This window comes from Cimex lectularius, unplaced genomic scaffold (assembly GCF_000648675.2).
Source record: "Cimex lectularius strain Harlan isolate CLEC.00 unplaced genomic scaffold, Clec_2.1 scaffold153, whole genome shotgun sequence".
Taxonomy (NCBI): domain Eukaryota; kingdom Metazoa; phylum Arthropoda; class Insecta; order Hemiptera; family Cimicidae; genus Cimex; species Cimex lectularius.
Window position 1 is genome coordinate 24,757 of NW_019392833.1, and position 25,828 is coordinate 50,584.

Here is a 25,828-nt window from a genome sequence, read left to right on the forward strand (position 1 = left end):
GCTATTTTAATGTGTTCTGAGGTGAAAAGTTTCTTAACTACTTCATTCTTGACCGATCTACACGAATCCAACAAATTATTAAACAACCGGTAAAAAAAATTTAAAAATAAAAAAAAACATATTTTGTTCTGTAACATGAGCTAGATTATCGACCTGCTGGAAACATGAAGTTTTTTCGGAGGATGTACGGAANTTTATCCCGTAGCCTTTGTTCCTAAATATATATATATATATACATACATATATAAAAAAACGTAATATACTTCTGTGCCCAAAACCCCATGTCTTTTTATTTCCTCATTAAGCTTTAAGCCCTGAAAAGATGACAGTATAAAAACTGTCGAAAGCTCGGCGAAAACCGAAAGGAAGTTTTCTCTGTGTTGACTCTTCCGTAGATCATCCGAAAAAACTTCATATTTTGTTTTATCAGGATTCAAAATAGTACGCTATTGTGGTTATTTTTTTGCTTTTATCTTCTTTTTGCTAGGTCAGAGTTTCCTCAGAGTTTCAATATCCTGAATTTGTCTTAATTTTTTAAGTTTTTACAGGCAGTCTTAAATAAAATAATGCTGTACAATTAATACAATCAGATGTCTCGACTAGAAGACAGAGAATTTTTGTTGAATAATTTTTCAAAATGTCAAAAGTGAACGGACTAAAATGCACTATTAGTCGGATTATTAGTAGTTAATAGCGCGTTAGGATACTTGTTGGATGAAACGACGTTCATGACAAAGTTGTTATTAAGTAGTAATCCGGAGACTAATTGCATCGCCCTCGGGCGGGTCGCAGTCGGAATGGATGGCGGTGAGGCTTATCTATCTTTAAGTCTCGTTAGGGCGGTTTAAATTGCTAAAGTTATTTATGGCTTTGTAAAAAAAATTTCACGTAGTCAAAATTCAAATGTCCTTCCCTAAATGCATTGAAATAGGTGGTTTTGTAGTTGGCTAGCTTTCGTGCTGATATCGCCGATAAATCTGGCTATCCATGAGATACAAACGTCTTTTTGGAACGACCGACGCGTGTTTATTATGCAATTAGACGTTTTAGGTTGCGAGATTTCTATTTTCTGTCTCAAGAATGAACAAATGGATTTGACGGTGACACGCACTCGCCATTAGACAGTCCAATTGAACAATTTTACTAATTAGGAGAAAGGGATCGTGGAAAATGGTTTTCAGTTTAACTTCCGTCGGATTCTATACCGTGACCAATTTCATAAATGGTTCATGTAATAAATCAAATTCCAATTTCAAAGAGAAGTATGTCCCCTGACAAGTATTAACTTGATGATCATCGCTTTTCGGCACATTAGTAATATTTGATAATCAATTAACGTTTGAAGAATTGGTGGGTTAAATCCTTTTTAAAAAGATAGTTCCTACTCACATTAAGTTGTTTTCAACGATCCGAATTTCGAGCTTATAGCCCATCATCAGGTAGAAGGAGTTCTGCAACCACGTCTCTCGACATGAATTGCAAAAGTGAACCCGCCGATACCCCCGCCAACGCGACGGTCCAATGAGAAGCTGGTTTTTAATGCCGCTCAATTTTGAACTTGCGATAAGCTGGAATTACAACACAAGTAAATATTATATTGTTAAATACTGTAAGAAAATAATTATAAATTGGTGATTAAAGATAAAAGATAAAAATTAAATTAAAATAATACCTTAATAATAGGTTAGTAAATTAATGATACAAATTAATAAAATTTAAATTAATTAATTTGATTATTTTAGACGTCTAATATTATTTGTGTACATATTGTGTACATACATATGATGACCTGATAGGACTTATAAATCTATTAATATAATAAATAAATCTATTATATTAATAAAGCATTTATCTTCATGTTCAATTTTTTAATTTCAAATTTCTCAAACCAATCTAGTTCTCTCCCTTTGTTGAAACTATGTAACACTGTTGTATTTAAATTTGAATGGAAATTATGTTTTGTTTCTTTTAGATGGTCCTTCAATTCCGAAAATTTGTTCGATTTAGACAAGTGTTCTTGAACTCTCGTATTTATTTCTTTACCACTTTGTCCTATATATATTTAATTCTTTTTCAATTAATTAATCTTTAATTAAGGTTTTGGTTGAGTTAAAAAAGTCAGTGTCACAAGCGGGATTCGAACCCATGACGCTAAATACGCCGCAGCTCTACCACTTGAGCTATCGGGACTTCGATCCACTCGGACACCAACTTGCCATCTCAACCCCACCTTTTGAATTTTCCCTCCTTTTTATCTCAACCAAAACCATAATTAAATATTAATTAATTGAAAAGAATTTATTTGGTCAAGCGGACCATGAAACCTAATAAATAAATATTTAATGTTGCAATCGTTACAATTAAGTTGGTAAACCCCGCTTTTTGCCAAGTTGTCTACCTTGTCTTTAGATCTTGAGAGGGTGTTTCAAAGTGAACTCGTACTTCTAAAAACTATTCTAAAAACTTCTTGTTTTAGAATTTTACTAACTTTTTTTCTGATAGTTCACCAATGTATGGCAAACAACGGAAACCTAATGATTCATTTATGGTGGTGTGGCTGGTCCTGTTGCTTATTTTAAAGTTAACTATTTTATTCTTTTAACTAGCATCCTATCAATAAATATTTCTAGATATCTATTGTTTTTTTAAAGGTTTTAATAGTTTCTAATTATTTTTTATAGTTAGCAGGTTTTAATGGGCGTTTCATCATTTTTATTAATTGTGGGTTTATTACAATCAATTTTTTTTCTGCCGATGCAGATTTATGTAAGCTCAAATCTCCACACGCATGTAAGAGTTGGAAGAAGGGGCTGTCCGCAAACACGCAGTTTATAGTTAACTACCAGCAGGCCTCGAGAATCCTCGTCCAGGGTGTTGGCAGTCCGGGGCAGATTCGTTCTCATCCGTCCAGGATCCAGGGGCTATTCCAGCCAGGTTATTCAGCCCCTAGCGAAATCAGTTTCCCATTCACACTCTCATTCACTTTTAAATACATTCGTTCCTATTTACATAGCACTCACTCATTTAGGGTGATGGAGCACTCGATATTCCTCCATCTCCCTTTACATCTGTTCAATTACCCTAATTGATTGTCGATGGGTATTCAATATTCCGCCGTCAGCTCTCCCAGCTACACAGTCATACACTACTGTACACAAAACAGTACATTACTTAATCGTATCAGGATTATACGCAATAAAACAATCCTGGTTCCTCCATGGAAACGGAACAATAGACCTAGATATTCGCTGCCGTGCTCAAGCACATTTTTCATGTCGGATGGCATTCCTACGCGCTTTCTATATGGAGCCAAGCCACTCTTCTATTAGGGGACAAATCGAGCTACCTTTCTCAGCTTGCCGGACAAATACATGGGCTCAAAAGTAAGTGTGCGTGTGTCAACCTCGCATGGCCTATTCTTAATCGCTTGAAGATGGCACTTCTACGAGACAGGTCCTCCGACGGTCTTACTAGACGAGCTATTTGAGGTAGTGTTTTTCCTCTTCTTTAGTTATATAGTCTATAATTTCTGATATAAGTTTAAATTTTTTTAAAATAAATATAAAACGGTCTGATTTAAATAATATTATCGTTTCTTTTCATAACTTTGCTATAAGATAGAGGTACTAGCCATTTTAGCTTGTATTTTAATCGAGCAGCTGTCAGCCAGAGCTTTTATAATTAATTATAAGTGCAGTCGCGTTCCTTGACCATGTACTCACTCGGACCCTACTTTATAAAGATATATAAACTATAAAGATAATGTCCTCAAAAGTACAGAAAAAAAAGAATTTTACTTCCCTTATTACACTCAGTTTCACATAAATATACAATTTTAAAATATACCCACACGAGGTACACACTTGTCAAAATAAAGATGTCACAAATTGCTCAAAATTTCAGGTTCTTTACAGGACTTTCACCGAGTGAATGTGCACTCTTCATTTTCTCATTTTAAATTGTATCGTTTTTTGTTTTGTTTTTTCTGGAAACGAGTCTGTTAACTTCCCATTCACTTTCTGAGAGAGATACGAAAATAACAGTTCGCCCTAAGAGGTGATCAATCTCCCCCGGGGAAGGTAATAAACAACAATTTATGCCGGGTTAAGCATAATCATGATATATGCGTTCGTGGCCCACGATTTCTGTATTGTGATCCCTTACTTTCCGCGTTGGAATTATGAATGGAGTCCTACATTCGAAATCTGGGACTAGACCTTGTGACCAACGGAATAAACAGCGTTGGCTTGAAGAAATTACAAAGAGGCAAGTTCGTAACAAATACGAACATTTGATTTGATCTTTGCACTTTTGTTTAAAATTTATTTAAAAATCACGGGTGGATAAATCAGCGCGTAAAAGTGTATACAATTCGTCAATCCTTTCTCTATTATATCTGACGATTTTGATTTTGGTTTGCAATATTTTATATTTATTAAAGCGTTAAGCTTTAGGAGAAAGAAAGCTATCAAAACAGGGACAGATGGCAATACACTTGTTTCTTTTCATATACACTGCCCATAAAAAAAACCGACCACCTGGTTTATGCGCGAAAAAATGGCCAACTTTGAAAATGAATATTTTCGCAGCCTATTTAGTTACAGACTGTGCTAGGTTTCATTTTTTAGAAAATTTTATGCCGAACAAGATGTCTTTTTTAAATGTTTTCCTAGCTTCAGTCATTCAACAGTAAATTTAAAAATTCGGGAACATGTTAATTTTTGCACTTTTTACAAAAATTTCAAATTGAGCTGTGGTGCCAGGAAATCGCCTTGGAGCAATCTTTTAGCAATCGATAGGAAATTTCAATAAGCTTTCTATTGGTCCCCTTCGAGTTTGCCCGATTTCTCAACCATGTTCAATTTATTCGCGATTTTTAGTCAAAAAACGTGTTTTTTTACGTGTTCATGGAAAAAAAATCTATCACTCTCGTTCCCGATTTTATCATACAAAAGCTTTTTGTTTCAATACGTTATTCGAAGCCAAACTGCTACAACGCCTGTGAAATGGAAAAGGAAAAGTTGAATTTCTGTGATGAGGGAACCAAGTGGTCATCTTCATTTCATCAGACATTTTTTTGAAAAAAGTCCTCGGAACAAAAGTTGTAGAGCGAAAAGTTTGTGAAAACATGACGGTTCCAAATTTATCTATTCTCGAAAATCGGGAGAGGGAGAGAGAGAGAGAGAGAGAGAGAGAGAGAGAGAGAGAGAGAGAGAATGAACGATTTTTTCCTTGAGCACGTATAAAACCAGGTTTTTTGCCCAAAAATCGCGAATAACTAATAAAACTAATAAACGGTTGAGAATCTTGTTCAGCGTAAAATTGTCTAAACAATGCGACCTACCACAGGTCTATGACTTAAAAGGTTAAGAAAATAAGCATTACCAAAGTTGGCCATTTTTTGTGCAAAAACCAGGTGGTCGGTTTCTTTTATGGGCAGTGTATAAAACAGCAGCAACTTTTCGATTTTATTCAGCAACCGTTTCTAGCGGAACAAAGAAATAAAACTGGAGTAACAATAAATATAACTAGTGGTAGAAAATGGAGAATTTCTCTTACCAAAGAACATATGGTAAAAACGAATCGTATATTTCCTGGGAATTTATTAAATAATTGGTAAATACATTTTTGATCATAATAATAAAACGTAAAAATACATATTAAAAATAGTCTAATCGCAGTCCGCTTTGAGCGGATGTGCAATCTGGCAGCGATTTACCATTAAATTTATAAGAAAATTAATTTAAAAACTTCTTCTGGAATATGATAGAAAAGTGGATTTCACTGGTCTTCCTAAAATGAACTTTCAATTGTTAACTATTGTCCTTAGTAAGTCCGTTAATTGAGTACGGGTTGTACAGTGGTACGTTTAGGACGGTACTGGTACGTTAGCCGAAATAGCTCAGTTGGGAGAGCGTTAGACTGAAGATCTAAAGGTCCCTGGTTCGATCCCGGGTTTCGGCAATTTTTTTTTCCTTTAAATCTAGAAAAATTATTTTAGGCTCAAGAAGAGCGAATTCGCACTTTCGATTTTCTTATCCCGTAGGGTTCGTAGCCTTAGAATATTTTTGATGTGAAGTTGTTTGGACATTTCCTATGTCGTCATGGACACAGGAAAACTATCTTTTAATTTAAGATATTGCTTTTAAAATATTTAAAAATCTAAATATGTATACCAATTCATACCAACTACAACACAATGACTACTTGTTGAGAGAAACGGTCCGCCAAGTTTGCTCCAATGTGACAGCTAAAAAATACTAAGTTAACTAAACAACTAATTAAATAAAACCAAGTTGTCCGTTATGAGAAAATTAATTTAAAAAACTTCTTTTGGAATACGATGATAGAAAGGTAAGCCCACGAAAAGTGGATTTCACCGGACTTGCGAAAATGAACTTTCAATTGCAAACTTTTGACCTTAATACCGTTAACTAACTGCAGATAGGTAACAATAATTAAGTTATTTATAAAAATCAAATTTAAAAGCGTCACATTGTTTTTCATAAATATAGGAAGGTAACCAATGGTGAGTAGAATCAGGAATGACACAGTTAACATTAAAGGAAGGCTAAATCAAGCGACTGTAGATGACGCTAAAATTGTTAATATCGCATCCAGGAGTAGCCACCAAGCTAATCTTCAACATGGAACATCTTTAGACCAATGGGTCAGTGGTATAGTGGACCAAGACTCTGCAGGCCAAAGCAAGCAGGCTATTATATGGCACCCAAAGTCAAGTCTGTATCAGTGACTGGTGCCGTGAGCCCAACGCCAACTGCGGCCCTGGAAGTGTGGTTAAACCTTCCACCACTTGATATTTTAATCCAAGGAGAAGCCAGAGCAGCAACCTACAGGCTCATATGGACAACCAGCAAGGATAGGCTATGTAAATAAACAATGGAAACTGAGAGAGGAGATACAGGCCGATGCCATATTAGGCTTGCCAATCGGTGCCATTACACCAAAATACAATTTTACTAAAAAGTGTAAGGTACTGATACCAGAACGGGAAGAATGGGCCAAAGGAACACCGCTAAAGGCAAACCCCTACTGGTACAATGACGGCTCAAAAACTGACAATGGCACGGGGGTTGGAGTCTTCGGGATGAATCCAAAGACTGAATTGGCTGTAAATTTAGCTAAATACTCTACAGTTTTCCAACCTGAAATCATAGCGATTGAAAATTAAAATTGGTCTCTAAATGCCTTCGATCCATACATAATGGGGTACAATTCGTTTAATTGTAAGACAATTAGTTTTTTAGCCATTCGCCATACGTCGTCACCATTCATGTTTCCATTTATCACCTCCAGCTAAACTCATCCTTATCCTCGAATAATGTTCTAGTATCAATATCAAAAATTAAAAAAAAATAGAGAAAAAACACTTGCATAACATAGTACAATCATGAAAAAAATAAAATTTAAAAAAATATATATATATATTGTTTTAAAAACAAAACAAAATTAAAAATTACTCATTTAAAATAATAAATAACTCTTAATGTTAATACTTTATAAATGAGATTAAATACACCTAAAATCCGGTTTAGTAATTCAAATTTTAACAAAACCAATAACTTATTTACGATATCATCTACACTTAAATAAAAAGATCTTTAAGCCTTACTTAAGGCAGTTCAAGGAAATAGGCTAAAATTAGTTTGGTGAGGAGCTTTGGTGACGAAAAAGCTGCTGATAGTTTTTTCGTAAAGCGAAATCGAGGTTATTTAAAATAAAAAAGTGTTACTTATATATTTTAGGTATTTTTTAGAAAGTAGATTTTTTTTTATTCAAGACATAGAAGTTAAAACGATTTTCCTGTTGTTTTTTTCCCAGTAACCATGGATATAATTCGTTTTAAACAAAATTATAGAACTGAATGAAGTTTGGTTAAAAAAAAATTTGTGCCGAAACCCGGGATCGAACCAGGGACCTTTAGATCTTCAGTCTAACGCTCTCCCAACTGAGCTATTTCGGCGGACTGACAGAACACGCTTAAACCAACTACACAACAGCCACGTTCATTTTTTAATTATATTAAAATTTAATAATAAACTAGAAACCTTTTTTTTAAATAAAAAAAACTCGTATTACAATTTACAAGAAGTTAACGATAAATTATCAACGATTTATAACTTTCATGAATTAGACCTTTACGTTTTGAGATTGTATGGACATATGTTTTATACCATAGTAATACGCTCATACTTTATTAATAATTTACTCTTTAATAATTGATTTATTTTACCTAAATCGAAGTATTTAAAATTTTGAACTTTTGTCTCTAGATGTTGTAACGACTTAAAGTCGTCACGTGACACATTCTTTTGTTAATATTTTCGAAAATTTCAAACATAGTTACCATGGAATCATGATGAATGGATAATATTTCATTAATACACCTGATTCGAACTCGAAGATATGTTAAATAGTAATGAAACATCGTAAAATTACAGTAAACTTTTTTAACAAATAAAATAGGTTTTTTTTTAAGTCGAGTATTATTATGTTACATATCATTGTTAAATAATTGGAAAAGTACGTCGCCACCAACGCAAATGAAAATTATTTTGCGACAAGATTTTAACAGAAATATAATTTTATAAAAAAATTAATTGCCGAAACCCGGGATCGAACCAGGGACCTTTAGATCTTCAGTCTAACGCTCTCCCAACTGAGCTATTTCGGCGGACGTACGTTTACAGCCCAAATTATAAACAAGCTTTTTCAAAATTAGAAATCAATATAATTTCTCAAATAGTTCGTATTTGCACTGTGTTACAATAAAAGGAAGATATTTTAATTTTGCATTATTTTTTTTAATCAATATTCTAAAAATTTTTTTGGCGTCCGTAGTTCCATCATCCATGTATGTGTTATGTATAATTTATAAATCTTGTATACCAATGCATTTCCTTACACGTCTAGACCGCTTATATTTAAAAATTCCACTATCTCATGGTATCTTGTATGTTTCCTGTTGATATTAGCGTGTCATAAGTATAAGGTCTTTGGAATGCCATATGTCCATTATTTTTGAAAAAAAAAAAGAAAAGAAGAAGAATCTACTGGCACGAGTGGCCGAACACCCTGTATAAACTATACAATTTGCTCTCTATATATATTTTGTACGGATAACAATAAATAAAATAAATATATAAAAAATTTTGTTTGAAAATTGTTTTCATATTATAACAATAAATGTTAATGATTTCTGAAATATTAATGATAAAATAATTATAACAATTTATTAAGTCATTAAAGTAAGCAACAATTAATTACATTTCGTGGTCCGATTGACCAAATAACATCTTTCAATTAATTAATCTTTAAAAGAAAGAATATTTAAAGATATTGGTTGAGGTAAAAAAGTCAGCGTCATGAGCGGGATTCGAACCCACATCTTTCGGCTAAATACGCTGCTGCACTACCACTTGAGCTATCATGACTTCGTTCCACTCGGACACTAACTTCCCATCTCGAGCCGAAGATCGAACTTTTTTATCTAACTCAATACCTTACTTAAAGGGTAAACAACAATATTAAATTAATAACGAAACAGTCTCAGAATATTTGTGTGTGCGTGCGTGCGTGCGTGCGTGCGTGCGTGCGTGCGTGCGTGCGTGCGTGCGTGCGTGCGTGNGTGTGTGTGTGTGTGTGTGTGTGTGTGTGTGTGTGTGTGTGTGTGTGGTGACCTAGACAATTTTCATTGGAAAATCAAACGCTCCATAACTTGAGACAAGTACAATAGATACAGATTACAGAATCGATACGTTTTTCTTTCATAGTTCTGATGCTGCCGTTTCCTGACAGTTGATATACATTCTCCCAAATTTTTCATGTAACATCCTTCATAGCCCTGATTCTAAATGATTCAGCAATCATTGATCGTTTGTGAGATTTCTGATCTATAACTGGGTAGTTTCAGATTGAGTGATTGATCCAGATAATGCGATGTAATTCCAATGTAGCTAGACAGTTCATACTATTAATTTTATAAATTACATCGTATTTGTAGGCTGTGGTATTGTGTAGACAAAAAACTGTGTGTACTATTTTGTGGTTTTTGAAAGCTACTTTAATTTGGTTTGTGGAGAAAAATGTGCTTAATTTGTGTGGACGAAAAGAATGGACATTATATTTTTTGTTTTTGTGTGATTGGGTTGATGACGAATTGTGTACTGCGGAGGATGTTGTTTTGTGTAGTGTTGGGTTGTAATTGTTTCTGATTCTGTTAATTATGTTTTTTAGGCAGCTGTTTTTATGTTACAAACACATCTTACATAGAAATAACTACCCTGAAAACATAATTAACATCATCATCGTCTCATCACTTACTAGGCCAAACTCTGCGGGACAATTAGTTAAGTGTTGCTTAAGCTGTAAGGTAAGAGAGTTTGAAAGTCGTTGAAATTGATGCCGGTGGCGATTCTATGAACTTATGTTTCGGAACTCGGTAATAAATATCTTCCTCTGGGATTAAGGGCTATGCAAACGACCATCGAGAGGCCGACATCCGCCACGGCCGCCTCGGAGGCCCCATCGATTACATCGAAAATCTATACGGAACAGTCGTAAATAACTAATTCTAAAGTCGTATAAATACAGGCGTTTCTACCATACAGCAATGGGAAGAGGATTCAATGTATGTAAATTAGTCGTTCACCCAGGAGTGACACATTTAATGGGATTCGTGCTTACAATTCATTTATCTTCCGGGCTCGGAAACGGCACGGATGTACAAACGGAGAGGCCGAGATTTACAACATGTTACGAAAAAAATTGGAGGGGTTTTTTCCTATGATTATAATGCGTGGCCATTTGACCTCTTGTCACATACCATTAAGGCCCAAATTCCGCCGATGCATCTGCTGAAGATTGCCTGACATCAATATTAAGAAATACCTAAACATGATGTGATAGGTTTTAATCAAATAGAAATGATGCAGCTATTCAATTTGATATAATAAATTGATTGTCAAAAATGTTAATTAATCGAGAAATGAACCCGGATAGAAAAAGAGATCTCTCAAGGAGACAGCAGGAAAAACATTTAATTCTATCAGAAATCAGACCAATACGATCAAAATATTTCGGTCTATCAATTTCAATGCTATCTTACTAAATAAAATATTCACCACTGAAGACGCCCTTGAATCAACAAGCGAGAATAGACAGCCCCAGAAATGTGATCCGTATCGATCAGATCAATATTAATGATTCGAACACATCAACGTGAACGAAGAAATGGTTGGAGAAATAGAAAATATGGAAAGGATGAGAAAAGAAGGTAAAAGAAAGAGAGAGGGTGAGGGTGAGAGAGGGATAAGGAGAAGGAGAGAGGGAGATGACTAGAGAGTGAGAGGGGTGAGAAAGAGGGAGTGACGAGGGAGAGAGAGAGAAAAAGAGAAACTCTCTATCACATAAAGTCCATCTCCTGGGGAGTCCTAATGACCAAATCTATATATGCCTATAAATATTTATGTGTGTGTATGTGTATGAAAGAGAGAAAGTGTGAGAAAGAGAGAGAGGGTGAGTGTGTGTGTGTGTGTGTTTTGTGAGAGAGAGAGATAGGAAAGAAACAAAAGAAGCTGAAGATAATGTTGATATAGTTTAACTACTGGAGTGAACGTGTACACCCACAGCCAGTGCACATACGCTTCCTCCAGCTTTTTTGCGGGCAAATTTTGCATTACTTCACTAGCGTATTAATTACTATCGTACACCAAAATCAAAACCCAACACCAAAACCCCCAGGAATTCAAAATGAATATCACAAATTTAATCAATACTAAAGAGGATAGTTGACCTAGCCATTTGTTAAATTGTATTTGCGAGTATAATCTACATTCCGGGCTATAAAGTAATTATATAAGACTGGAGTGTTTGTTGTAATGGTTCAATGGTCTTCTTTTTTTTTCGAAAGTTTAAACATCCAAAATAATGTTTAAACAACAGCCAAAGAAACCTCTGGATTGGAATTTTCGTGAGAGATTATTGTAAAATATCCTGAAAGGTCACCAGGACGTCTTAGACAAACTCAGATTCGAATCAATCCTTCCAATATTTAAAAGTCAGATTAACCTATTGAAAAAAGTCGACGGAGAGCCCGCATGAGCCAAACTACCCGACCGAAGCTTTAATTGCATATCACCGTGAACAGCATAATTTAATGAGACGCGAAAATTGTAAATCAAGCCACCCAGTGAGTGAAGCTATCAGATAGCGACTTCGTTCCTCCATTTGTCCTAGATCACGACAAACGGCGAACGAAGTCACAATTTGATAGCTTCACTCACTGGGTGATATTAGATTCTGAGGTACTTTTCTTCGAGATCGCGCGGCACGGCCCTAATCAATTCATCGATATTATCTCAGTTTTTAGATGATATAACCAATGACCCTATTCATTTGTCCCGTTTGTACACTCCACTTTAGTGATCCTTTCTGACAGTGATATTGACCAGACTGTTTTAGTTGATAAGTATTGGGATTGGACAATGATGGTGCTCCTAGTAGGACGGCATTGGTTCGCCCGTTAACGCCGGGTTCTAAGGATGGTTTATCATAAATCAAACATTACTCACTTTCACGAATCGTTACAGTCTGGGCAACCTTAGAAAATAGACCAAAATCTGCTGAGGGAAAAAAGAGTAAAGAAGAAGATAAAGACCCAACACCCACAATAGATGCCACCAAAATACTATATAATTGGGAAAAAAACGAAAGATTTATATTTTAAACTTTGAGATTTTTCTTGGGGTCTGCGCGGTGAAAGGTTACCCCTTTCGAGTGATGGTTGTTGATGACCAATTTATTGAAAATGATTATTATGTAGCTAATGCTTTTGCCAAAGTTTTTGAAAAATATTTCACCCCTATGAATTATTCATTTGTCCCGTTTGTACACTCCACTTTTGTGATCCTTTCTGACAGTGATATTGACCAGACTGTTTTAGTTGATAAGTATTGGGATTGGACAATAATGGTGCTCCTGGTCTTGACAATGTCCCTGCTCTTATTTTGAAACGTTGTTTGTGATTTGGTCAAACCGTACATTTGTTGTTCAAAAATTCTTTACCTGAGTTTGAAAAAGATCTTTTGTAATACCTGCCCTTACAAAATGAAATAGTTTACTTGTTAGTAATTACTAATTACCGCCTGATTACGAATAACTTCGTTTGTGTCTTTACTCGCAATCAGAATCTATCAAATCAATTTTCGTGTTTAGTAAATAAGACTTTTAACTTGGATTTGTTTCCAGTAAGTGAACTACCACAATTTTTTTTATTTTTTCAAAAATTTATTATCATTAATATAGAAATTGTTTCTTAGGTTGATGTTATTTACATTATTTGACAAAGGCATTTCATTATGTCCACCACACGAGATTATTATTTAATATTTATCCATTTATGTTTATTGGTCTAATAGACCAAATTACTTATTTCAATTAATTATTCTTTTTATGTAAGGTATTGGTTGAGATGAAAAAGTTAGCGTCATGAGCGGGACTCGAACCCATGACCTTCAGCTCGGCCATTGAAAAATTATCGATTAATTACACGTTCATCACACAGCAGACTACATGGAAAAATTTCAATTTTTTTGTACGGCTCAATTTGTTTTTTTTTTATATTTCGTAACTTCTTCGATTATTTTAGATTTTGTACGTTTTAATTATTCCCTAATCAGCAATTTTAAACTTTCCCCTACCTTTTTTCGGACTTTTGTATTATGATTCTTTTAAGCAATCATTAGTCTCATATATCGTCAAAGAATAATAAAATAATATTTTGGTATTTATATGTTTAGTTGTTGACTGTTTATCTGTCGAACCAATTAAAATCTAATGCAAAGTCTAAATAAGTCCTAATTAAGCGACGAAAAAATTAATTTGCAGTGAGCGTACACTGCACTTGTCCACTTGTCCGAAGGATTTACTTACACTTATCATAGTTTCCAAACAATTTATATGTAAAGTCGTTTGCATTTTGTATATTTACTCAAAATATAACTAATTTTCGCCATATTAAACCAGTATTAATCTTTCCTTCAATACACAGTAGATGTTTTTCTCACTGCCAAAGAACCACAGACCTAGAATCAAATTATTTAAAACATCCGGTCGTTCGAAACTTAAGATAATTGACAAGTTAACTCACTGCCTTCCCTCGGGGATCACGAGAAAGCCCGTTGGTCATAAATCCCCGAGGTGGCCTTTCTCCAGCAACGTTGCAACAAAATAATTTACTCAATGAAAATATTTTTGTTAAACATTTATCTCTCACAGAAATAAAAATGAATTTTTTTAAATACAATATGCAGTCTTACAGCCGACGAATTGTAATGATGAGAATCGTTTTTATTTTCAGAAAGATGAGTTTTTTGGAAAAGTGGGATGCTGGTTGAAAACACTGACAGGAGAGATTGATGGTGCTCCATTATAGCTGTAAAAGAGGTATTTCCCCCCAGATGCCCGTGTAATATTTATACCATTTACTGTATTTTTCATATATCATTGTACTCTGTAATAAAAGAAACTAAATAAGTAAATTTGTACATGTATTTCCCCCAGATGATATAGGTACCTTAATTTATATCACTTAATATATTTTTTTAATATATCGTAATGCTCTGCAACAATGGAAACTAAACTTAAAAAAATTATGAATGTATTTTCCCCAGATGATATACCTTATTATGTTTTTATATGTCGAAATGCTCTGGATCAAAGGAAACTAAAGAAAAAAAATTGTGCAAAACAAGTATAAAACTATTTATTTTCCAAGTTTAATCGGCAAGAACGATCATATTGTTCTGAAAATTTGTTCAACAATTCTAGTCAACAAAACCTACAGAGTATAATTATTCAGAAATCGTGAGTTGCGGTCTGGGGTGATGTAGGTTTCAGAAAAATATTTTCTTTATCGTGCCAACGTTTCGATCTTTATTGAGATCATCTTCAGGGCTCAAAGTGTTTGTCTTCTGTGTAATTGTGCCATTCTTGCGTGTCGTGTTGAGAGTGCCCAAGTGGCGGAACCACCAACACGTCTACACGGAAAACAAACACTTTGAGCCCTGAAGATGATCTCAATAAAAATCGAAACAATTAATTAAGGTTTTTAGTTGAGATAAATTATTAATTAATAATATATGAATTAATTGTAATATATTAATTGGTCAAGGTCACAACGAAATTAGTGAATTTAAAAAATCGAAACGTTGGCACGATAAAGAAAATGTTTTTCTGAAACCTACATCACACCAGACCCCATCTCACGATTTCTGAATAATCATCGACTTACGGCCACTAATCACCACACGTATCTTTCAAATAAAATTACGAAATAGCACAACCGTACAATAGGAACGTCCATTAGCAGATCCTAGTCCATGTTAATGTCGAGGGTACTAGTATTTCCAAAACAATTATCAACATGATTAAATTATTAGTTTATTGACGATGTACAAAAAGAAACAATCTTTTAAAATGCGCAATTCACAATAAAGTTCTTTATCATTAGTAATTGTCTTTAGTTTTATAGGGTTGTTAGCTATTAACGATTTTTTGATGTGCACAAAATAGTAGTAGTAATAATAAATAATAGTAGTAATAGGCTGCCATCGATGTTAATCTTGATTATCTTCTACTTTATTTATAAATAACGTAAATGTTATCAGGCTTAGCTAACTTCGTCAACAAACGGGTAACCTCATTTGGTGGTAATTTGTCTTTAAGATTCATATTTACGTGTTATGTTTGTCCACAATGTAGAACCTTTTTTTCTTTTTTAATGTAGCTAAAATGACCACGCTATCCGTCAAAAGATAGGCCGTCCCCATCTAGTGTAATTTGAGAAAAATAAACGTCTTAATTGGCCTTCGGCGTCCTCACCTCCTCCTTGATCCTATCCGGCGGGTGTTCCCGGCCCAGGAAATGGAAACGAGAAAATTTCTAGTTATGTAATTTACAAAAGTGACAAACCCGCGGTTGATGGAGGGGTTGCCGGCCATCTTAGGCCCTGCTCAATTACATCCGGGGGACGGAAGCCAATGGCATTGCGCGTTCCAGCAGCCGTCATAGCGAAACTGGACGCTTCACACGGTGAAAGCCAATTTCGACAAAAGAAATCAAAAACCCGAGTTTGGAATGAACACCCCCAACCAAACTTGCGGACATGCGCCAAAGACGTAAGTCTACTCATTTATTAATTAACACTATTGTAGCCATCAAATAAACCGCTTAAACAAGAGATATTTTGTGGGGTTTCTTCATGGTGTCTGCGGGATGATGAAACTTCAGTTTGGTTGTTCCCGATCATCTGCCTAACCATCTCTAATCATCCAAATTTTAATAACATTTTTCCAAAAAAACTAACATGTTTATCATTTTTACTCGAAAAATCACTACCTGAACGGTTTATAATTTACTTTTCTACCCAGTAGCATGGGATATACGCTGACAGACAAAAAATTCCACCCACTTATATTATAACTTGATTTGTATATATTTTTATATATTAATCAAAGTTTCAAGTTTTTTAAGTTTAATAATTGAGTTTTTGTCTAAATAAGTAAAAAAAATGTAAATTGCAAATGAAAATGAAAAAAGACGGTCAGACTAAATTTGTTTTAATTAGATTTTTAATTGACATCTCAATATTGCGAATTTGCGCGAAATATCTCATTGCTGGAGGTTAGCCCTGCTCAATTACATCCGGGGACGGAAGCCAATGGCATTGCGCGTTCCAGCAGCCGTCAAAGCGAAACTGGACGCTTTACACGGTGAAAGCCAATTTCGACAAAAGAAATCAAACACCCGAGTTTGGAATGAATACCCCCAACCAAACTTGCGGACATGCGCCAAAATCGTAAGTCTACTCATTTAATTAATAAATAGCCAACAATTAAACCGCCTAAACAAGAGATATTTTGTGGGGTTTCTTCATGGGGTCTGCGGGATGATGAACCTCCAGTTTGGTTGTACCCGATCTTTTCGGTCTGTCTAACCATCCCTAATCATCCAAATTTTAATAACAATTTTCCAAAAATACTAACGTTTATCATTTTTACTGTAAAAATCACTACCTGAACGGTTTATAATTTAATTAGCCCATTTTTCACGATGACTCCTTTCAAGATCGTGGAGAGTATCAGGAAATGATGGACGTGCTCTTTACTCGTCTTTTGTGGTTATACCATAAATGTCCGATGGGGTTCAAGTCCAGAGAACGGGGTAGACAGGCTAAGACCCTGATGTTATGCTGTTGAAGGTACAATTGTACTATGCGAGGGATATGCCGAATCGATCGAAGTCACGATAGCTCAAGTGGTACAGCAGCGGCGTATTTAGCCGAAGGTCGTCGGTTCGAATCCCGCTTGTGATACTGACTTTTTATCACAATCAAAACCTTAATTGAAGATTAATCAATTGAAAAGAATTTATTTGGTCAATCGGACCACGAAACCTAATAGATTTGTAAATAATAATGAAACAACATAGGCGCATACTAGTCAAATTGGATAATAAATTATGTGAATTATCAGTCATCAAAAGTTATATAAAACTTCACCAAAACCTTAATTAATTGAAAGGAATTTATTTGGTCAATCGGACCACGAAACCTAATAGATGTAATAAGCAAAATTAAGTATACTTCACTAAGCTCTCCGTGGCCATTTCATTTGCCGCCGAGAATCAAATAGATTACACGACATTTGAAAATGGCAAAAAGAAGGGAAAATTCGAACGGTTGTAGATTTAAATGGAGAGTTATAGATCAGAAATCTCACAAATGATCAATGATTGCTGAATCATTTAGAATCAGGGCTATGAAGAGATGTTACATGAAAAATTTGGGAGAATGTATATCAACTGTCAGGAAACGGTAGCATCAGAACTATGAAAGAAAAACGTATCGATTCTGTAATCTGTATCTATTGTACTTGTCTCAAGTTATGGAGCGTTTGATTTTCCAATGAAAATTGTCTAGGTCACCACACACACACACACACACACACACACACACACACACACACACACACACACACACACACACACACACACGCGCGCACACAAATATTCTAAGACTGTTTCGTTATTAATTTAATATTGTTGTTTACCCTTTAAGTAAGGTATTGAGTTAGATAAAAAAGTTCGATCTTCGGCTGGAGATGGGAAGTTAGTGTCCGAGTGGAACGAAGTCAGTACAGCTCAAGTGGTAGAGTAGCGGCATATCTAGCCGAAGATCGTGAGTACGAATCCCGCTCGTGACACTCACTTTTTTATCTCAACTAAAAACCTTAATCAATTGAAATATATTAATTGGTCAAGTGGACCACTAAAACTAGTGAATTTGATAGAAGATTACCTTTGGAATCCACACACACGATTAAAAAAAACATTTAACAAACGATTTAAAATGCTTTATTACCTACTCAACCGACAACTAAAATTACCATTAAAATCAAAACTTTCGACATACACATACCTACTCAAACCTATTTGGATAACGGGTGCCATAAGCTTATGGATAGGCGAATATTTCATTATTCAACGATTACAATGTTTTCAATCCAAAATTTTAAGTTTAATTGTTTCTGCCCCTTTTTGCGTAAACGATAACAAACTTCATAGTTCTTCTCATGCCAGTATTTATATCCATCAAAACATATTACAGACGTTTTTATAGTAAATTACAAAATCACACTAACACACAAATACGATTACTACAACCCTCACTATTACGACGTATAATTCTGTCTTGTACACCTAAGTCCAAACATTATGTAGTACTTGGTCGTTACCGGTCATTTCGGTCTGCCTGTCACTCGAGTGAGTTTTGTTTACAATATACCATAAACCTTCATTGATTTTTCAGATATTCGCATAATTTGACGAGTAGAGTTTCGCAATCTATTTGTAATTATTTAATTCAGGTTTGATTATTCCGTCTTTATTTTGCACGATTGCACCAAGGTAACATCTCGTGACTGGTTAATAGGACGATTTTCATATGCACAGTACAATTTCGTTAGAAATGCCCCTATAATAGTTTCTCAGAGCTCTCTGCTTAGGCATAATGACACCTGAACGGCAGCAGTTAACTTCATAATCTCCTTGATCCCTTACAAGTTGGAATTTCCGGTCCCCAGAGGAAAAAGGAACACTAAAATTAATATTGGAGGAAATAAAAATTCAACTATTATTGTATTTTACTTTTTCATCTTGAATGTAGTTTTCATTTGTACTAATCATACAGGGTGACTGGCGATAAGTGTCGCATGCAAAATTTATGGGCTTTCCAAGCGCAATGGGGTTATACCGCTGGAAGCTAATTGTGAATAGAGAATTTATGACGGAATTTGCAAAGCTTCAGTAGTTTGTAGTTATTCGTTAGTTATCATAGTTACCAATCGAACATTTAAAAAAAAATTAATTAAGGTTTTAGTTGAGATAAAAAAGGCAGTGTCATGAGCGGGATTCGAACCCACGATCTTCGACTAGATACGCCGCTGCTCCACCACTTGAGCTGTCGTGACTTCGATCCTCTCGGCCACTAACTTCCCATCTCAACCCCACCTTTTGAATTTTCCCTCCTTTTTGCCATTTTTCAAATGTCGTGTAATCTATTTGATTCTCGGCGACAAATGAAATGGCCACGGAGAGCTTTAGCTCAAGTGGTAGAGTAGCGGCATATCTAGCCGAAGATCGGGGGTTCGAATCCCGATCGTGACACTGACTTTTTTATATCAACTAAAAACCTTAATTAATTGAAAGATATTAATTGGTCAAGCTGACCACGAAAACTAGCGAATTTTAAAAAAATTTCTACATTTTTGTTTTTTCTGAGCTTGTCGGGCAGATTTTTTTCATCAATTCTGCAATTTAAATAGGTTTCCTTAAAGCAAATTTAACGTTCTTTCAGGTGGCACAAACCAGATTTTTCTACAATCAGTAATTCTGAAGTTTATAAGCAATTTAGTGGACCTATGTCGAAACATTAAAAAACACCCAAAACCTAAAATTACTTCTTTACGATGTTTTCTTATATTTCGACCTCAACAGTTTAACTTATGATTTTTCCTTATTGAATTCTTCCCACCGTCAAGAAGGAAAAATCATAAGTTACTACTTTACTGTTGAGATTTGGACGGGGGTTTATAGGTTTATCGCCAATCACGCTGTATAAAGCCAATAAGTCTCTGTTTTTAATTCACTAGTTTCGTGGTCCGCTTGACCAAGTAATATCTTACAATTAATTAAGGTTTTCAGTTGAGATAAAAAAAAGTCTGTTTTTAATGTTTTTTTATGTGAGTTTATGGCGGATGAATTCAAGTTTAAAAATGATTGAATTTGATGCTTACAATCATCCCTTAGTCATCAACCTAAAAATAGTTTGCATACTTTATTGAAATGAGGACTTCGCCATTCGATACTAGTTCAATTTTTACTCGATGATTTTTTATTACATCCTTTTGGCAAGTTATTAGGAATAAGGTATTAAAAATAAAAATCTGAGAAAAGTATGAGACACATTTTATAAAAATGATAATGTACTCTGAGTAGCTGCAACACATAGTTGAAGAGAATTTTTATAATAGCTTAGCCTACACCACCCCTTAATTGTGAAAAGAGGGCAAAACTGAAAATCAGGGTACAAAGTCTGACTAAATAATCTGTAATTATTTAATAAAACGATCAGGGATGGGGCCAGTACTCATCAACTTGGAGCCATGGCAAGCAGGACTAAAGGAAAAAGTAGAAGCAGATGTCCTTGCAAGAAAAAGAGCTTCCACTCCACTAAAAGGATATTCATACTACCATGTAACACCTTACAAGGTAGAAGATGAGACTGAGGAAATATTGATACTACCAATTGTAGCAATTGCAAAAGAAATTACAGAATGGATAAGAGGAAAAATGAAAAGATAGTCTTGACATGTTTCATGTCGTAGCACTGCTGACTCAATGAAGTGCTATTCTCTACCCAGTACATATAAAGGTTTTTTGGGACATACAACATTATCGTAGAAGAAATAGACGTAACCGTGCCCATTAGTCAAATTTCTCGTTGAATTAGAACTCAACAGTGTTAATTAAAGTACTGTAACTTTTATTTTGGTCTGTCTCCTCACTGTCTTGGTTTGTCATACGCGTTCGAATTTTCGCCAGTTCGGATGAAAACGACCAAATTCGATACAAATTATCAATATTTGTTCACTTTATATTTATCGGATGTCGACCTGTACCTTGTCTCACCATCATCATCATCATCATCATCATCATCTGGTCTTCTTATTTTTGATTGTTTAGTCTGTCAGGTCTTCAGTCGAAAATCTTAAAATGGCAATACTTAAATACGAAACCCCTAAGGACTAATAAGGATCTTCGAGAACATTCAAACGACAAATTTCACTTTTTCGCCCACTTGGAGTAAGAATTTCTGACTTTAGCACTTGAACTTTCGTCTATTTTATGATTTCTACTAATGGATTTCCGGAACATTTTCTTTTATTTTTTGTCAAAACGTAAACATTCTTGTTAGGGGTTTGGTACTGATGTCTTCATTGATCAGGAATGACTTTCCTATCCTTTTCCTAGCTATTGGGGAGTATTTGCATAGGATATGTTGTTCTTGCCTTCTAGACATAATCGAAATTGGTCATTTGTCAATAATCCAATTTTTAAGCTACATGTCATGTAAATGTGCTAGTTAGAATTGTCAGTTCCTTTCTTTTAAGTAGGATTTGGCCTTTTTTGGGTTGTTTTTTCGAGTAGCCTTTTTGCTTGCTTCATGCCTGGTTTTGCCTGCTCCCGGTATCCGTCGTGTTATTTAATTACCTAAGATTCCAGTTCTTTTTTAATGTCTGTACTTCTTGCCACAAAATTGAATTTGTTTATTGTTATTGTTTATTTTTAATTAATTAAGGTTTTGGTTGAGATAAAAAAGTCAGTGCCACAAGCGGGATTCGAACCCACGACCTTCGGCTAAAGACGCCGCTGCTCTACCACTTGGGCTATCGTGACTTCAATCCACTCGGACGCTAATGACCCTAATAAAATGTGATAAGCAAAATGAAGTATACTTCACTAAAGCTCTTCGTGGCCATTTCATTTGTCGCCGAGAATCAAATAGATTACACGACATTTGAAAAATGGCAAAAGGAGGGAAAATTCAAAAGGTGGGGTTGAGATGGGAAGTTAGTGTCCGAATGGATCGAAGTCACGGTAGCTCAAGTGGTAAAGCAGCGGCGAATTTAGCCGAAGGTCGTGGGTTCGAATCCCGCTTGTGACAGTGACTTTTTTATCTCAACCAAAACCTTAATTAATTGAAAAGAATTAATATGGTCAAGCGGACCACGGAAGCCTAATAAAATGTTACTGTTTATGTTTATGTACTGTTACTAATTTTTATTTATTTCATGTTTGTTTGGTTAGGAGTTCGGCTTGAAGATAGGGTTGGTGGGGCCGAGCCATGTAGTGCTCAATGTTAGGGACCTTTTTGCCCATTTCCCACCTTCCGCCAACTTTATGACATAGAAGAGCTCCAGATTTATATTTTTTCTTATTAGCTCTTGTTTTCATAATTATGAATTACTACTGATACTTTTAGCCATATCAGTTATTGTAACTTTGTCAAAGGTTGTTAGATGCTTTCTTTCCACTGTATGATATATCAATTTCTTAATCGCCGCCATCCTTTTCACATAAATATTTAGGTAAGGGTGGCAGTTCGAATATACATTCTATTGAGGTTGTAGGTGTTGTTTTTTAATAGCATGATGCTTAAGCATGCTACTGTTTAGACTTTTTGTAGGGTTTCCTCTACTTTTCTTTGTTTTATTTTTGTTCACCATATGTAAGTTGCCTAAGTTTTCAAGGATCTGGTCATCATAAGGTATGACCATATGACTACATAAGGTACATTGTAGCATTTAGCCTCTAAATTCTCCCACAAAATCTTTGGCATATCTACTATGCCTTTAACGCTCCATCGTGGATTCTTTTTCGATGTTAACTTCTGGTCAAAAAATACTCCTAGGTATGAACATCTTTAGAATGTTTTATTTATTGGTTTCACATGGAAAGATTGAGCTTCGTTTTTCTGGTGCAAGACGCAATTGTTGCTTTTGAAATGATTATACTTAGTTATATTTATTGCCACCACTTCAGTGTTCTATTTTAGGTTAGGTTTTACACAGAGGTTTAAAACCATTTAGGTTTTACACAGAGTTTGGTCGAATTTGCCACTAATTGTGTACACTTGTAAAACCTAATATGGTTAGTTAGCTTATGTAGTAGGTCGTCCACTACCAGTGACTATAAGGATGGTTAAAGTGCACCTCTTTGGGTGCAGCTTTCGTTTGTTTTAGTTCAACGTCAATGTCTTTTACTATAATTGCGCGATTTATTTATTAATGTGATTTTTGTTTCAGGTGTCGGGCTGTGGGAGTTAACCCTGGTCATGCTGGTGTTGGTGAACCTTGCCGCAGAAGGAGCAAGAAGGCATAGGAAACCTCCGGTCTGGCTCAACCCCTATAAGACCAATGACGTAAGGGTTGAAAGCGTGTTCAAAATAATTTAATGATTCAGCCGATAAATAATAATATGTGACTACCAATAAATCAAAATATAACGGCCTTGGCATTTTGTACGGACGACGATTTCCTTGTTCCACTCGCTAATGATCCGAAGCTTGAACCTACTTATGATATATTTCTTGTCAACTTGAACCAACTAGAAAATAGTTTTTATCTTATTTATTTAGTTTTTTTAACAGACCAAATTTAAAAACATTTTAAAAAATTAATCAATTTATCTGCATCAAAAGAGACTGGAGATAAATTGTTTAGACTTAAAAATTCACGATAAATTACGGTGGCATGCAGAAATAGTTTATATTTTAAATTATCAAGTAATATGTTAGTTTTTAAAAAGATCGGAACGTTTGTTTCAGTACTGGAAAGGTAAAAACCGTGGTAGCCACGAACCTCATGAAAGAAACCATGTCAGTCTGACTGGTCGAGGGCAGAGAGCGAGCCCTCGTCCTCTTCGAAGGCTAAGGATGCAAGTTATGATCACTTGGAATCACATCAACAGCTTTCCGTCCCTCTCGAAAATCATCTGCAACAAGGTAACAACATATATTATATTAGTAAACACAGGGACTTTATAACTTTCTAAACGAAGTACTTTTTTTTTGTATTTTTAGACATTTGATGAGAATATGTAAATTCTAGGTTTCTTCTTTGGGTCCGATCATCAGATATGATTGGCTGCCGTCTAATCAGTCCTTTTGGTACAGAAAACATGTAAAATGCATGGATAAAAAGAGTAAGGTAAATTTTCATTTTCGATTTAATACCACAAAGCAAATACCCGTAATTACGAATTTCGTTCTTTTTCCAGGTCACTATGCTTCTGCCAAAGTTACAGGATGGACTGCAAAGATTTTCCGCCTCTTTCGACAAGTTGAAATCTTACAGAAGCGGGCTGGGCCTCACTTTTGAATGCAGAACACGACGGCAGAAAGTTTTGGACGAAATTTCTGCCAAGCTTAATCAGGTAAGTCTAACTTGGATTTAGTGTTAGGCCACGGTTTCATCTTACGAAAACCCTCCTTCATTTATCAATGGTGTTATATTCGAATCGTTAATTTCAGCTTCTCTATGAAGTGGAGAAGACGATGGTCGATTTGAAAATGCAGAACGAAATGGCCTGGCTTGACGAGGAGGTGGCAGACAGCTTCATGCCCGACTACGGCAAAGACATGACGACAACGCAGCTCTACGATTGGGGAATCATTTCTTCCTACGAGATATACATCGCCGAGTGGCAGAAAATCATCAGGCAGGTCGTCGGTCCGAAAGGGAACGCCAAATGCGACAGAAACCATCACAATAAACTCAAACTACCTTTAAACTGATTTCATTTATTAAAACGGATTCGCCAAAACTCAATACAAGATGGTCTGATTATTTTATTTATTACTTAATCTCTATGTAAGGCATTGGTTGAGATAAAAAAGTCAGTGCCACGAGCGGGATTCGAACCCACGACCTTCGGCTAAATACGCCGCTGCTCTACCACTTGAGCTCTAGAAGTATAGTCGAAGGTCGTGGGTTCGAATCCCGCTCGTGACACTGACATTTTTATCTCAACCAATACCTTACATAAAGATTAATTAATTGACATATGTTATTTGGTCAATCGAACCACGAAATCTAATGAATTTATTTATTACATTCGATATATTTTGTCTCTTTCAATCCTAATCTTTAAACTTGTGTTAAATGGAGGAAGCTTCACACTTCTTTTTCAAAAAATTAGGTTGAAGGTTTAAATTTGAAATTTGTCTTAAATGTAAAACAATTACTATTATTGATGTTTTAACTGGAAGCAAACTATTATTATTATATTATTATTAGGATAGTTATTTTAAATATATCATTTTTAATATTAAACGGATGGGATGCTAGAAATCAGTAAATAATTCTAGTCATACAGTATTATATTCCAATTATCTTAAGATTATATTTTTTATATTATGATTTTAACCATTAAAATCGTTTAATTATTTAATGTAATGTGTGTGTACTTTATAAATTGCTAATTACATTTTGTTTGAAGAAGAGTTATCATTAGAACGTGTAATGTTAGGAATTCTAAGTGTAAAAATGTTACGTCATTCGCTCTACTCATGACATATTTGTGTATTTTGGTTATATATCATGGTAAATAATGTAAACATTTTATTTATTTATTTATTGTGTACTGCATTTGTTACAAATTATAAAGGTGAATATTGGCAGAATTG

General features: G+C 34.9%; 1 protein-coding gene and 3 non-coding genes across 4 annotated transcripts; 2 read left to right on the forward strand and 2 right to left on the reverse strand.

Annotated features, from left to right (window-relative positions):
* Positions 1-5,891: 5,891 nt before the first annotated feature.
* Trnaf-gaa lies at positions 5,892-5,964 on the forward strand. Its single transcript has one exon. It is a non-coding gene; the product is annotated as a tRNA-Phe (tRNA).
* Positions 5,965-7,911: 1,947 nt separating this feature from the next.
* Positions 7,912-7,984, reverse strand: Trnaf-gaa. The gene has a single exon. It is a non-coding gene; the product is annotated as a tRNA-Phe (tRNA).
* Positions 7,985-8,622: 638 nt separating this feature from the next.
* On the reverse strand, positions 8,623-8,695 carry Trnaf-gaa. Its single transcript has one exon. It is a non-coding gene; the product is annotated as a tRNA-Phe (tRNA).
* A 5,683-nt stretch (positions 8,696-14,378) lies between these two features.
* LOC106670540 lies at positions 14,379-25,050 on the forward strand. The gene is made up of 6 exons (XM_024228566.1): positions 14,379-14,466; positions 23,448-23,563; positions 23,969-24,145; positions 24,252-24,350; positions 24,421-24,576; positions 24,674-25,050. Exons 1-6 carry the CDS (start codon positions 14,439-14,441, stop codon positions 24,935-24,937), a joined length of 840 nt encoding a protein of 279 aa, XP_024084334.1. The 5' UTR covers positions 14,379-14,438; the 3' UTR covers positions 24,938-25,050.
* The last annotated feature ends 778 nt before the right edge of the window (positions 25,051-25,828 follow it).

Bases quoted from the DNA above. Each gene is read 5' to 3' on its own strand.
- LOC106670540 (XM_024228566.1), top strand. From the start codon at position 14,439: ATGGTGCTCCATTATAGCTGTAAAAGAG. The intron at 14,467-23,447 runs GTATTTCCCCCC...TTTTTGTTTCAG, and splicing joins CCATTATAGCTGTAAAAGAG to GTGTCGGGCTGTGGGAGTTA. The intron at 24,146-24,251 runs GTAACAACATAT...TGTAAATTCTAG, and splicing joins CGAAAATCATCTGCAACAAG to GTTTCTTCTTTGGGTCCGAT.